At 26.4% G+C, this 14,870-nt stretch overlaps 1 protein-coding gene across 1 annotated transcript in view; it reads left to right on the top strand.

The window, feature by feature from the left end:
• The window catches only part of LOC145831518 (uncharacterized), a 49,864-nt gene that overhangs the window by 21,282 nt on the left and 13,712 nt on the right, over positions 1 to 14,870 (top strand). The window contains exons 7-15 of the mRNA XM_082938797.1: positions 1,956 to 2,087; positions 2,358 to 2,549; positions 7,843 to 8,021; positions 10,461 to 10,635; positions 10,898 to 10,933; positions 11,302 to 11,375; positions 13,071 to 13,168; positions 13,234 to 13,279; positions 14,098 to 14,321. Coding sequence (XP_082794923.1) covers positions 1,956 to 2,087; positions 2,358 to 2,549; positions 7,843 to 8,021; positions 10,461 to 10,635; positions 10,898 to 10,933; positions 11,302 to 11,375; positions 13,071 to 13,168; positions 13,234 to 13,279; positions 14,098 to 14,321 — 1,156 coding nt within the window. The remainder of the gene's footprint in view (positions 1 to 1,955; positions 2,088 to 2,357; positions 2,550 to 7,842; positions 8,022 to 10,460; positions 10,636 to 10,897; positions 10,934 to 11,301; positions 11,376 to 13,070; positions 13,169 to 13,233; positions 13,280 to 14,097; positions 14,322 to 14,870) is intronic.

Raw genomic sequence — 14,870 nt, 5'->3', positions numbered from 1 at the left:
AACTATTTTAATTACAAAACACGCTCTAGCCAGTGCCTAATCACGATTATAGCACACTTCTTTGCATGTGGAAAACCTCACGGATCCATAAGACAAACCTCATCTAATTTGGTCAGTTTATGGTCAGCAGACATAGCCATCTTGCGTAATCCTGGTAAAACATTGGAATACTGACGAAATATTGGAACATTGACCAATATTAATTGACATAGATTTTTTCTGAAACCTTGATGGATATCTTGTTTTGAAAACAAAAATACCGGTTTGTTCTTTGATTACTTTTGACGAATAACCGTCGAATGACAAAAAAAAAATACAGCAAAATTTTCATTCTTTTACATTAGCAGAGAATAATAGATTACATACTTCAAAGCAAAAACCGGTGTTTTCTAAAATCAATTACACAAAATATACACACGTGTTGTAGCTGTAACTGTTTTAAAAAGTTAACAATTAAAAAAAATCAGTATAAATATTAGTATTTCAATGCAAAATAAATAAAGCAGTCATGATTATACTCGGCATAAGGAAAACTTATCTGGTCAGTAAAAGTTAATCTTAACTTTACGCTGGCAAAATGGTGGATCACTGACCAGTATTAATTTACATCAATTAATTATGGAAGATCGTGATGTATTAAATGTTTCTAAAGGTAAAAATACCGGTTTTCCTTGACAATACTGACCAAACTAACACCTCTAAATGTTTCAGTGTATTTTTTAAGTAAAAGGTAGCTGATTACGTGTAAATTTGCTTGTTCTACCGGTTTTTATTTCAAGAAAAAGTTTTGTATTTGACCCAAAATGCCTTTATCTGTTATGAAGTGTTAATTTATGTAAACTTGCGGAAAGATTTAAGCGAAAAATATAACTTTCTTTTGTTTTGGGATAAACTAGCAAAATTCAACCAGAGACAATTAAATTTTCACGTTTTTCAACTTTTACGTTAAAATGTTCTTTAATTTTTATCATTTAATAGAATGTGACCAAATAATATTGCAACATAAGCTATAATGTTTTTATTTGACCAAAAGCAATAATAATGCAATTAGCACATATAGATTAATAAGATATGGTTAGTTTTCAAGGAGTTTTGTTTTTAGATAAATATTGCTTAAAACTTACTTTTTGCCCGGGCAAAAACTTTTTTTTGTGTTTAACTTATATTTAAAAGTCCTTTTGTAACCTTACACATTTTAAACTCGCTAAATAACTTTAGTAAAAGATGAATAGTACTAGTAGTCTTCATCGAAACTTATTGTTAATTTTATTTTTAGATGCTTCACTATGTTTTGGTTTGTTGTTATTGCTTGGAAAAAATTTCTATTCTTAACTACTACTTTTTTATATTAAGTTTTAAAAGTCGGTGTTCTTTTTTATCTCAACAGTTATTTAGATAGATTGCCCGATTCGGCAGGCAAACAATATACAAACCCAAAATAACATCAGCATGGTTTTTGATATCAGCTCTCTTTACAATTTTATTATCGTATTTTTACTATTCTTATCTATAGTATATTAAGTTTTTAAAAGTTGTTGTTCTTTTTTTTTCAACAATTATTTAAAAAGCTTGTTCGACCCGGTTGGAAATTACAAAATCATTTCGATGTATTTTTTATTGTAAAGGTCTCTTTAAAATTTATTATTATACGTCTGTTTATGATAATATTTAATATTATTATTTTGAACAGTAACATCAAAAACTTGGACGATTCGAAAGAAATGGTTATACTTGATTTGTAATAAACAATTTATTTTATTTAATATTTCTATTTGTTAATTATTGTCATCTTATTCGTAACAACTATAAGGTATTTGGATGTTTTGAAGGAAAGAGTTAAACTGTTTATTTTACTTATAACAAACAGTTTAAAACAACGTACAATATACAATTTTTATTAGTTTGTTATTTTCAAACTACATACTTATAATGTTTTATCATTTTATTCCAAACAGCAAAAAGATACTTGGATGTTTCGAAGGAGAGGGTCATAGTTGACTTGTTGCCAGGGCTGGAGTACACTGTCATGGTAACCACAGAGAGTAATGGGGTCCAGAGTGAAACATCATCCGTGAAAGCTATTATTCGTTAGTTTATAATATTTATTAAGCGTTTACACATAAAAATGCGTAACTTCAATTTTCCGTTTGAAAAAAGCTGCTATGACTATCCATTACTTGAATTTATTTTGATACTAAGTAGTTTGTCCTAAATTTCTTTCTCTGAAATACTTTGACAAACCTTTGGTCAATATTTTACGACTGAGAATGTGTTCACTTAATAAACAATTAAAAAATAGAGTTAAATTTTTTTTTAATTATATTAAATAATTTTATAAATAAAAGTTATCTTTCCAGCGCCCCAAACTCCACCGACGCTGCAGATAGAAAAGTACCTGCAGGAATCGATGGAACTCTACCTGACTTGGAACTCTCCCCACATCGGTTACATCGACGACTATGACGTAATGGTGGAAGGCGGTGACGTCATAATTGAACAGGCGAAGAAGAAAGACCAGAAGTTCAGAGTCATCAGAAACATCGTGCCAGGTTTGAAAAATGATAACATTTGAAATATTTAGTTGTAAGTAGTTTAATAAAAAAACTAAGAATATCTAAAACACCTTACTTGGTTAGATTGCCTTGGATAAAATACCTCGAAATAAGTATGAAGGTAGGTAGCCATTGTCGATCGTTGCTTATACTTTAAACTTTAAAGTTCTTTTTTTAATATGATCGCACTTAAAAAATAATAATAAAGGCTTTCATAAAATCTAAAGTTTCTATTCTATACGTAAGTTTAAATAAAAGTCTAGTTTTACTTTTTTTTTTATGGTAAAATAGTTTGTTTTACTAAGTGTGTATATAATAGCAAGTTGTCGAAGTTTTCAATAAAATAAGCCAAAGATATCTAAAACATTATACTTGGTTAGATTGCCTTGGATAAAATACCTCGAAATAAGTATAAAGGTGGGTAGCCATTGTCGATCGTTGCTTATACTTTACACTTTAAAGTTCTTGTTTTTATTATGATTACTCTTAAAAAAAAAGAATAAAAGCTTTCATAAAATCTAAAGTTTTTATTCTATTATATATGTAAGTTTAAATAAAAGTCTAGTTTAACTTTTTGTTGTATGGTAAAATAGTTTGTTTTACTAAGCGTGTATAGAATAGCAAGTTGTCGAAGTTTTCAATAAAAACGATTTTCACGCTGGTTTAATTTCTGATCAAACAATTGGCAAACGTGTGATATATACGTGGTAAAATACTGTACATTTAATATTGGAGTTTGCAGTTTTGTAACCTTTCGGTAAAACTTTTATCTAAGTAGAACAGCTGGAAGTTACGTCGACCTTAATATGCTAAGAATGCTTATTTAAAAGTCAAATATATAAAAATATATAAATATATAATATAACTTCATAAACTACCATCTATGTTCTTTTACTTCACTTAAAAGAACAAGAAAATGTATAAAAACCACATAACTGCTTTAAAAAAGTTTCATAAAGTTAAAATAAACAAAATGTAAACGTTGTTAAAATAGTTTTGTTTGAAGTCTTATAAAATTTGGTTTTGCTTATTTTTCGTAATGATAAGTTTACATGACCGAATAAAATAAGCTTGCTTTTATTTTGAAACTTCAAGAGTTCTTTAATGCTTGCTTATCAAACTGATTTAGTCAGCTGTATATAAAAAAATAACATTCCGGTTAATGAAAATATTTAAGATATATAAGACTAGAAAATTCTCAAAAATGACAACAAGACAATATGATTTTTCTTTAATTTTGTTTGTTTTATCTAAAACATCACAAGCTTTTTAAAAAAACATATTTTAACGCAAAGCAAAAGCAAATATAAAAGAAAATATAACTCCTACTCTTTATACAAAACAAAATTTAGTTTTAGTGTAATTATATAAGATTAATATCCACATATTTTAAATTACCGCGGTTAGTTAATGCGTGTTTACCATATTTATAACAATTAAGTAGGCAAAAAAAAAAATTGCATTGGTCTGTACGGAAGATGCTATTGAAACTAGTTTTTAAAAGTATTGCAGAAACATTATAATTAAACACTTTAAGAAGAGAATAAACGCTTTAGATAAATTTTAATGCAATATAAAGTGTTTGGTTTATGCTGCAAAAAATGTTTCAAAATAATGTTTAAGGTAGTTAGTTAGTTGGAAAAATGTTACAACTTATTTTTCTAAAGTTTTTTAAAACAAACAATTTTTTCAAAGTGCATGAAAACTTAACTCTTTGATCAGAAATAATCTTCTAATAAAATGAGATTTCATGCTGGTTTCGATTTAATTAAAACGTGTGAAATATACGTAGTAAAAACTTAATTTACATCTAAAATACTCTTTTTGGTATTTCTACCAAATAAACGTGGTAATATGGTTTTAAAATACATACTGTTTTAATAAAAAGTTTTTATCTAAAAAAGATAACTGTAATTTATATGTTTTTTAATACTAAAAAAATTGAACAATTATGTTCGCAAAATGGTCTAAAAGTTGTAAATTAAGGCAACTAATATAAACTTTTGACCGGTTTCTTTTTTAATTTGAATTAAAACTTATAGCTTTATTCATTTTTTGATTTTATTGTCGAAGCAGTATTTTAATCGAACGAAATCTTCAGTTGTTAATAAGCACCAAAATTACAATTTGATAAATACAAAACCTCAAAATAGCAGTATTAAAAATTTTTAATTTTGCAGCAATGTAAGTTTCAACTAAACTCAAAACAATTCGCCCACCCTTAATCTAAATAAAACTTTACTTACAAATCTTTAATATTTTACAAATTCTAGTGGGTAGTAAAGTCATATTCTTCATAAGTTAAGCAAATGGAAACTTAGTAAAACTAAAACTTACACTAGCATGCGCTATTGACTTTTGTAAATCAATTTATTGGTAATATTCAATGAAAGCTTTTAATAACTCGTGCTAAATTAAAAATGACATTTTTGTTAAAAGCAACTTAAATTTTCAAAAATTTATGGTCTTGTTTTATACCAAAGTTTGTCTGAACTTACATAACTTATTGTAAACTAACTTAAAATTTTAGTAAAAAACAAAGTAATCAGGAAAAGTATTAAGAAGAAAATGTATAAAGATTTTTATAGTATTGTTTGGAAACTTTAGGGATAAATAAATTTAAATTATAGTACAACTTATTTTATACTCAACTTAGTAACATGTATAAAAGATATATAGAGTAACAGTAACATCTTGAACTCTTGTAATCGTAATCAAACAAGACTGAAAAACGTATTTGAAATTAGAAAGTAGTTTTAATTAAGTGTATTTATAGTAAATCAGTAGTACTTATGCGTTTTACTGAGTTTCAAAAACATGACATCAAAGCTCCTTTCCACAAAAGCGACAAGTAAAAAACAGATTAACAAAAATAGGTTTCCAACCTTCAAAAACACAAAATTCAATCATACAAGCAAGGTGTGACTGCGCATAGAGGTAACCAAGTAACAAGAAGTAACAATGCAGTATAACCTGTATGCGGTCTTACTTCCAAGTTTTTTGTGTTTTAATTTAATGTTTGAATTTCTTATCTGAAATTTACACGGCTTTTATCATTAAAAGATCTTGGTAAATTTGAAATTACACATTTTATTTCAATTTGAGCACTTTAAAATACACTTTTTGAAAATTTGGTGATTTTAGTGATTTTATAGAATGTGATTGATTTGCAAAGTATTCAAAAAATACTTTGATACTGTGTAAATTTTCTTTTTTTAAACTTTAAATCGTTTCTGATAATTTTTATATATAAAAAACAATTCAATTTCTCAAATTACTTTAGCCAGTTTTTAAATATACATTTTTTAGTTTTGGTGCTTTAATTTTTTTTTAAAGCGTTAAAATAATCCGTATTTGATTACTTTCCTTTTATTTTAGTGTTTTGTGACAAATAGCTTTGTGCACTTAAAATGTTTTAAGAGAGTAAACTGTTAAGCATACATTTTCAAACACGCAAAGTCCTTCTACAGAAAATATTTGTATTATTAAGCTTGTAAGCTAAGGTTTTTCCGTATACAAGACGTTATATTACAATTTTAAATGCATTAAGCATATGTTACAGTCTTAAGTTACTTTTTATATATTGCACCGTTTTCCAAATCTAAAAAGGTAACTAAAGTCAGAGATCTATTTTATGTTTAACTTAGAAGTTACAACCAACTTATTAAAATTATAAATTATTTGCCTTACTCTTTTCAATGTAAGTTTATGATGTTTAGTTTTGGCTTCGTGATAACTAATGTGTTGAGATGATTTTAAAAGTAACCCTTTTTTATTTAATAATCAGAAGTTCGCCAAGATCATAATTTAAAACTGTTTAAAATTTTTTACCTCTGACCTAGATACTTTAGAAATTTTAGAAGTGAAATAAAATTTAAGATTTTTCGAAAGTAACTCAATTTTAAGCAATTTACAAATGAAAAATAGATAAACAAGAGTAATTTTATGATAAAACTTTATTAAGTTTAATAAAGATTTTGTCATTAGATGTAATAAAAATAAATTTCTGAAATTTATTTGTTGAAGAAAGTAATATTGTAAAAATTCAAGCTTGAGTTTTTTTAAAACGAAAAACCAAAGTTTGATAAACTAATAAAAACCTTTTGATGGTGGTAAGAGGATTAACAACGTTTAATAAAAAATATTTAAAAGCATTTTATTTTCTTTATATTGTGACAATGCTGTAATTAAAACAAGTGTTTAAAACCTTACAAACCACCGACTTGTACTGCTACCTTATTTTTTAGAATTTTTGGTTGTACTAATTAGAACTGTCGTAAACAAATCGTAAGCATGAATGATAAATTTTATTGTGGTTACTTCTTAAAACGAAACTAATACTACTCACACAGTATAAAAAAGTGTAATTAAGCAAATTTTGTGTTTTTTTATGTTGAAAAGTTTATATAAACTGGTATTTAATTTGCATATGAATTTTTTTAGAGTATAGCTTATAATTTATATCCAATTTAAAAACGTAAACAACATTTACTTAAGCTGTTTTTTTTTTAAAAACAACATTGGTGCGTAGTTCTAATTAGATAACTTCAACCAACAAAACTCAAAGTAAAAATTCTTACTTATTTGATTTTGTAAAACAGTTTTTGACCAAAAATACTATACTTACAAATTTTATATTGCTTACCTAACTACATCATAGTTATTTATTTACATTTAGTTTAATTCATTTACATTTTAGTATTTGTTTTATTTAGTTTTAGTAACAGTGCAGGGTTTAGCAACTCAATGGCTCGACACAACTTATTATATTTTAGTTCATAAACCATTATGACCCAGCATGTTTAGCATAAACAACTGGCAAACAGATTTTATAACAGTTTTACTTATATAAGACAACCTGATTTTTAAAATCAACTACATTGTTGATATAATAATTTACTTTGTTTCCTTTTAGTTATTAGGTACTACTTCAAGACTTAGTAGACTAACTCTTAAAGTAGTTTAAAGTTTGTTATACCTTATCAAAGGTACTGCATATAAGTTTTAACTTCGGATCGTATCAAATCAATTTATTATGTACACACAGTTAGATTTTCTAGTTTAAAATCTTTGTAACTTTTTATTAGCCAACGAGTTTTACACTTTTTTTTTTATCAGGAACCTTATAGTAGTTCGCTGTACGTGGTGTATCCAACTTTACCAAATCGAACAATAGCATAATAAAAAGAAAATAAAATATATAAATTTATATTGATAATAAAAAAAATCATATAATTATATACGAATAACTGTTAATTAATTAGTCATTAAAAACATAGAATTTTCACAGGAACTACTTACGAGTTCGCGGTATGGTCAGTGTCTAACTACACCAGATCGAACAACGCGTCCGTGCTCCGATGGACAGCTCCCCCTCTTCCGCCCTCTAGTGTCAGGGAAGTTCTGAAAAGCGCCAATTTTATCGACTTGAAGTGGGACAAGCCAATGGGAGAAGTCGACTTTTATCAGGTGAAAGAAATAGTTTATTAAAATAATTAAATGCTTTATTTTGATATTTTACTTTTAATAAACATATAGCGAATCAGTTATATAAATTAGGTTATTATAAAAGTTTCAAATTTTTTTATTTTTTATTTAAAGTTTTGTTTACTTTTATACTTAAACAGCCTAAATCCTTTTATATACTAAATAGTTGTAGAAAAGGCACATTGTTTTTTAAACAGTATAATATTCAGAATTTTGTTATTTTTTTAAAACTGTTTATGAACTAATAAACTTTTAAATACTTGTAAAGACATTTTGAACTTTTAACCAATTTTTGATATTTAAATAGTTTTACATAAAAAAAGTCAAGTTAAAAATTAAATGATACTTACAAATCGTTGAAAACTATTTTGAGACTATAGTTTTAATAATGCTTTGATAAAAAAAAAATCAAAGTATGTTTTTGGTTTAAAATATTTTAAAAGTATTTTAAAAGATGTATTATAAAAACTGGTTTTCAAATTACTAAAACTTAAGTAAAATTGTAAGTTTATAGAAAAATAAAATCAAAACTACAAGTTATTAAAAGTTTAAATGATTACTTGGTAATGACAAATGATTTAAAAGTAAGGTATGATAATGTATGATGGAGATTATTAAAAAAGAACATTTACACAGTTATCTATGTAGTATCAGTTTATATAACAGAAACGCTTAATTGTCATTAAAATAATTGTCAACTACACAAGTTTAATAGCAGTATGCTATCAATTGCGAAATATTTTTAATATGAACTCTACTAAAGTATTTAAGTTCACCCAGCTCCAGTAATTAACGAAACATATGTAACTAAACTAAGCAACACATTCGTTTCAAAGTAAAAATTTGATGTAAAGTTTCAGTCAATTAATGAAATATGTTAAACTTAAACAGAACATAATTACAAATTTCGCAATTCTCACAAAATATTTTTCATGTCAAACACATGTTAGTGTTCAGGAATTTCGGAGCACCTGTTTTTTCATGTTTTTATATTAACACGAACTAAAACTAATTACTTAATCGCTTGTATAACACGAAATTTTAGGGATTAAGTTTTTATGATTAAACTGCTTTAAAAAAATGTTTGTCATTGAGTTTCGAGAAATACTTTTATCATTAAGTATTTTTTTTGTTGCTTTAAATGATAGTAATTCGCTTTTAAAAGTACTAAGAACAAACTTTTAACTTTATATCGCTGATTAAAAGTTAATTTCACACAGTATCGGTTTTTTCCATTAAAATATAGTATATAGAATTTTTAAGTAAAAAGTCATTCGGTATTGCAGTTCAAGCGATTTTGTTATACCTTTTGTAAATCTTCTATACGCAAAATTCAAAACGTTATAACCTGATATTTATAATAATTATGATATTTTAGATTATAGACTAATGATATTAGATTAATGATAGTTATAATATTTTTTTAAATCAAAGAGAATGTAATTTAAAACAACTTATACTTATTGTAAAAATAACAAGTTAAGTTGCTTATCTTCAAAGCTAACTAGGAACAATTTATCAAAACGTGACAAATACAAATCCAGTGCAAAATACTTTCATTGTTTTCAAGTAAAAGTTATTAATTATTCTTGACCTAACAGTTAAAGTAAGAGTGTGAAACAAATCGCCTGTACTTTAGGTTGCATACAGCCTTATTAACTTTACAGTTAAGTTGCACTTTTTTAGGCTGGGTACAGTGGTATAAAACGCCCCCCCACCCTTATCATATTAAAAATCGACAAATTTAAACTGAGTAAAAAAATATGACGAATAAATTAATTAGTATTTTTAGTTCTGTTCAAGTAAATGTAATATTAATTTGTTAGTTAAAGTAGAAAATTAGTTACTCTACTTAAGGTCAAGTAAAATAAAAATTAAAGTATCATAATCCAGGTCGAATACAGCAAGCCAGAAGATAACAGTCCCTTCATATATACTAACGTGTTATTTACTGAAATAAAATAAAAATGATTAGTTACTATATAAAAATTAAATATTAACAACATTACTTTCGATTTACTAATATATGTAAACAACTATAAAAACTATTATCTTATCTCGGTTCGAGTACAAGTTTCAGTTTAATATACAATTATTCAACTATAAGTCGAATAAAAGTAAATCTGAGGACAAGGTCCCTCCATAGTGCTGAAGTATAACAAAAAGTATTAGTAAAACATTATAAATAACTATTTAAGATTAATTGAAAAGTTAATAAATTAATATTAAGATGGTGGACCAAACAAATATTATTTTGTCCCATTTTAAGGTCGAATATTTCAAACCGGAGGACAAAGGTGCCTCCATCGTACTTAAAGTCAACAAACAAAAATAGTATATGTAATAATAAAAGTACATAGATAAATACAATAAAAAAAATCGTGAACTTTTAGTTTACTTATATATATAAATAACGATTAGGTCGAGTACAGCAAACCGGAGGATAACGGTCCCTCAATCGTTTTAAAGGTCAACGATGAAGAGTTCCGCTTGAGTGATTTGGAGGAGGGAGCGGAGTATTTGTTGTCCGTGACGTCATACAGCAACGGGGTGAGGAGCATGAACCCAACTGTGACGTCAGTGTTCACTAAGCAAGGTGAGAACAACAAATGATAAATAATTAAATGGATTTAGTTACAGAACTAAACCAAGTAAGAAAATCTAAAAACACTTAAACGGTGTAGAGCTTTTGGAGTGAAGCTTAATTAGTTGTAAAAATACCGAACAGTTCTGTTTATTTTTACGGTTTTTTATTCCAAAACTGTGTCACAAAGTCTATGAATTTTAGTTTAATAAAGTACTAAAATGACTTATAAGAATACATATAAACAAAATAAATCATCGTAAAACTTTTACAGCTCCGAAACCGATTGACCATGGAGTTGCTCCTGACGGTAGTTTGAATTACTATATTTAAAAAATATTTTAGTTTTTAACATACTAGATAAATATTATAAAATAGTGCTAAAAAAATTTATAAATGTTTTTCATTTATTTACACAAAGTTAAAACTTTTTCTAGTGTCAAAAAAAAATTTTCATATACTTATCACAAAAAGTACAAAAAAACTTGTAATTAGAAAAATAAAATTATTATTTTAAAATAAGTTAGAACAAATTAATATTATTAATAATGTAATCAGTTTAGTTAGTAAGTTTTTTGTACTAACATAGTATACTTTTCATATGAATTAGTTAATACATTAGTAAAATGTAGTACGAATTTACCTTTACAAAACTAAAACTGTTTTACTTAAACACAGCTATTACTCTCGGAGAAAACAAAACAGCAACAATAATGTGCGAATCAAATGGAATAACTTTGTATCTAAAAAAGGTAGGTTAAAATATAATTTATACACAACGCTTTAACCAGGGTTTTTCAAAGTGAAAAATATCGCCTTTTAAGGGTGTCAGGGTTGGCCATCAAGGTGCGTTAGTTAGTGAGGCGGCAAAAATAAAAATGGGTAATGAACTAATTATTATTTACTAAGGTTCTTAAAGGGGGCGTCCATGAAAGTTTTTTATGAAACCCGTGGCTCAAATGGTCAAACAGATTTTGTGCTGTACTTGGAAAATTCTTATAAGTGTATAAAAACTCTGGTTTCATAAGTTATCTAAATTGTATATCTTAAAACTCTATCAAAAAATCTTGCGCAATAACAGTTTTTTAACAATAACCTTTAACCCAATTTTGATAACAGTAAAGTGCTTTAAATTAATACAGATTAAAATTAATTTCGTTTTTGATGTTTGATGCGTGTATAATCTTGAACATCAATTTTGCATGGATTTTTTCAAGTAAAGTTCCGGAAAAAACTAATGTTAATCCAAAAGCGTGCCTCGAAGTTATGTGATTAAACGATTGAAAATCGTAAAACAAATTCAAAATTACATGGAAATAAGGAAATTACTTACAAAATTTTGGTTTATGACCTTAAAATATGGACAGAGCAATTTTTTTTATAAAAAGAATTCTTGGTTGTTTTACATAAACTAAATTAAACAAACATATTTGAAATTTTAATTAAAACTTTATTTTTTTTGTCAATGTTTTACAACTATAAAATACCTTAAAAAAGTTTTAGATTAACTTTAACTAATTTTTCATCATTAAAAAAGCTTTATAAACGTTATTAGTAGAGTAGTCGTAATACATATGCATATGTTTGTAAAACTGATAGTCAATTTAAGTAGCTTTAATACGTAACGTAATCTAAAGTTAAAACTAAAACATTCAGCTTAAAGTTAATATTATTTTTTTTTACATTTTATTTAAGTATAGAGTGGATATTTTAGACTCTAATTAAAGTAAGGTAATTTGAATACCACCACAAAAAATATTTGTTAAGGATATGTTGCTTTTTACGTTGCTTTATTACCTATTTTGGTTTAAAATATGTGTAATTTGAGAATATAATATAAAAACGTGTCTAAAAATCAAAAATTCAAACGATTAAAAATAATAAAAAAAACTATAAATTACATGGAAATAACAAGATTAGATACTAATTTTTTAATATATAACCTTTAAAAATTTACATAAAAACTGTGTGTAACTTTCTTAGATCTTTTAAAAATTCTTAATTATAAACAAATACTTATAAAACTAAAGAAACATTTTTAGTATGCTCATTAATTAGAGATGTAAACTCTTAAAGCAAGCAGAGGTTCTGAAGGTACACTGAAGTATCTTATAACTGTTTACGTATGATAAGTCTTAGTATTTAGTCGTTTTAAATCTAAAAAATATTTAGAACATATGTACATGATCACAATACGCCATTTCACGCTTTTTAAACCAAGCATCTAAATTAAAATTTAATTATACTTTAAGTAAGTATATACATACTCTTTACTAAAAATTCATATCAATACGTGTTTTTATACATCTTTATGCATGTTAGTTTAAATCACATCAGTTTCTCGTTTCAAACTCATAAACTTTATGTTTACTTTTTTATTAACTTTTTAACTATAAACTTCAAACTATTGAATTTTTTTATTTAATAATATATTGGATTTCCGACAGGTGATGTACGAAAAGTTCGAAAAGAAATTTGGTCCCCTTTATTTTGGTGATGGTGACGACCCTAGTTGCTATGGTACCGAGTTCAAGACTTACTTCAGGTATGATGACATTTTATTCTAAATGTTGGTTTTTGTTATTGATTAAAACTTCAAAACGTTTTTAGATACCACATAGGACCAGCCCTGACGTCATGCAACACTGCTTACACTGTGAGTTAAAGTTTTAAGTAGACAACTATCATACAAATAAGTTAATAGCACACTTGACATGCCCTTACCTATGTGTCACTGTTGTTACGAATAAGAAAGTTCTAATTTAAATGTTCAAAAAATTAATTTTGTTTACTCTTTTACTATACTAAAGTTTTTGTTGTATCTTCTATCTTTTCAAGAGATATATTGTTCAACTATCACAATTAAATTAAAATAAACTTTAAGAAATATGTACAACTTTATTTAGTGTTACGTTTAAGTTATACTTGTTCTTTATTAAAAATCTACCACTGCTCTTAAACATTAGTTTATGTCAATTCAACTATGTTAAAAAAGGTTTTGAATGACGTATTTAAATAACTACAATGATCAAAACAAATTGTTTTTATGTTTTAGTTTATTATTGCAAACAAGTACATACTTTAACATTTGCAGCTGACATCTTGAAATTTTAGAAGAAAAATAGTTTTTCTTCACATGAACTGATTAAGTATGGTGTTCATACTGAAAACTTGTATTACTTCAACTTATTCAATGTTATCAATTAATGACGCTTGCTTGCTGTAAATTCTTTTGACAAGTTAAAAATTATTAAACAACCTGTGAACGTTTAGTCTGATAGAAGTAGAAACATCAAAATATAGATTTAAGGTTTTTAAAGTAAATTCAACAATAAAGTCTAACTATTTTGTAGTGGGGACATACAGTTAATAATACTTAAGAACATCAATATTTGAGATAGTGATCTTAAACTTTCTTTTTCAATTGAAAACTATCTATGACGTCATATCAACCAACACTATTACGTCACACAGGTGAACGACACTCACGTCAACTACACTAACGTGCTAACCAACGGACTGGCAAGAGAGGAGTACATGAAGAGAGTGACTGACCCTTCTAACACGGTCATATTCGGCAGGAGACAGTTTGGACAGTTTGGCGGGAACGAGCAGATGCCCGACTTCAAGATGAACGTGATGTGCATCTACAAGACCGACTACAACGTGCACGTCAAATACCTGCCCGCTTTTATCAAGTAAGTAGTATGATTCTATTAATATAATTTGTACAAGACCGACTACAACGTGCACGTCAAATACCTGCCCGCTTTTATCAAGTTGGTTAAACATTTATTGATGTTTTTATTTATTCTAATCTGTTATAAAGTGAGGTGCACATACGAAACCGATTATATTTTCTGACTTTAAATATCTGCTATGTTAATTAAGAAAGCATTATTACTTTATAAATTTATTTACAACACTGACTTTAGTGAGGCATTTATCATGTTGGTTTCTATTATTTTACTTACAAGACGGGTATTAATGTTTATACCGCATACTTGCTTTTATTTACTGGGTAATAGTTTTTGTTTATAAAAAGATATGTACTTGTGTACTAAGTTATTATAAAACATCGATTATACTGAGTTGTTATTTATCTTAAAAGACCGATTACAGTCTGCACTCTACTTTTTTACCTCTATTCATAAAGTGCAAAGTTTATTATTGTTTATAGATTTATAAACGTATTAATAAGTTGTTTTTTTACTTACACTTTCTTATCTAGTCTTGTTTGCAAAACT

Source organism: Thalia democratica, chromosome 3 (assembly GCF_965202585.1).
Source record: "Thalia democratica chromosome 3, ktThaDemo2.hap1.1, whole genome shotgun sequence".
Taxonomy (NCBI): domain Eukaryota; kingdom Metazoa; phylum Chordata; class Thaliacea; order Salpida; family Salpidae; genus Thalia; species Thalia democratica.
The sequence above is the reverse complement of the archived record's forward strand: the minus strand, read 5'-3'. Positions and strand labels throughout refer to the sequence as shown.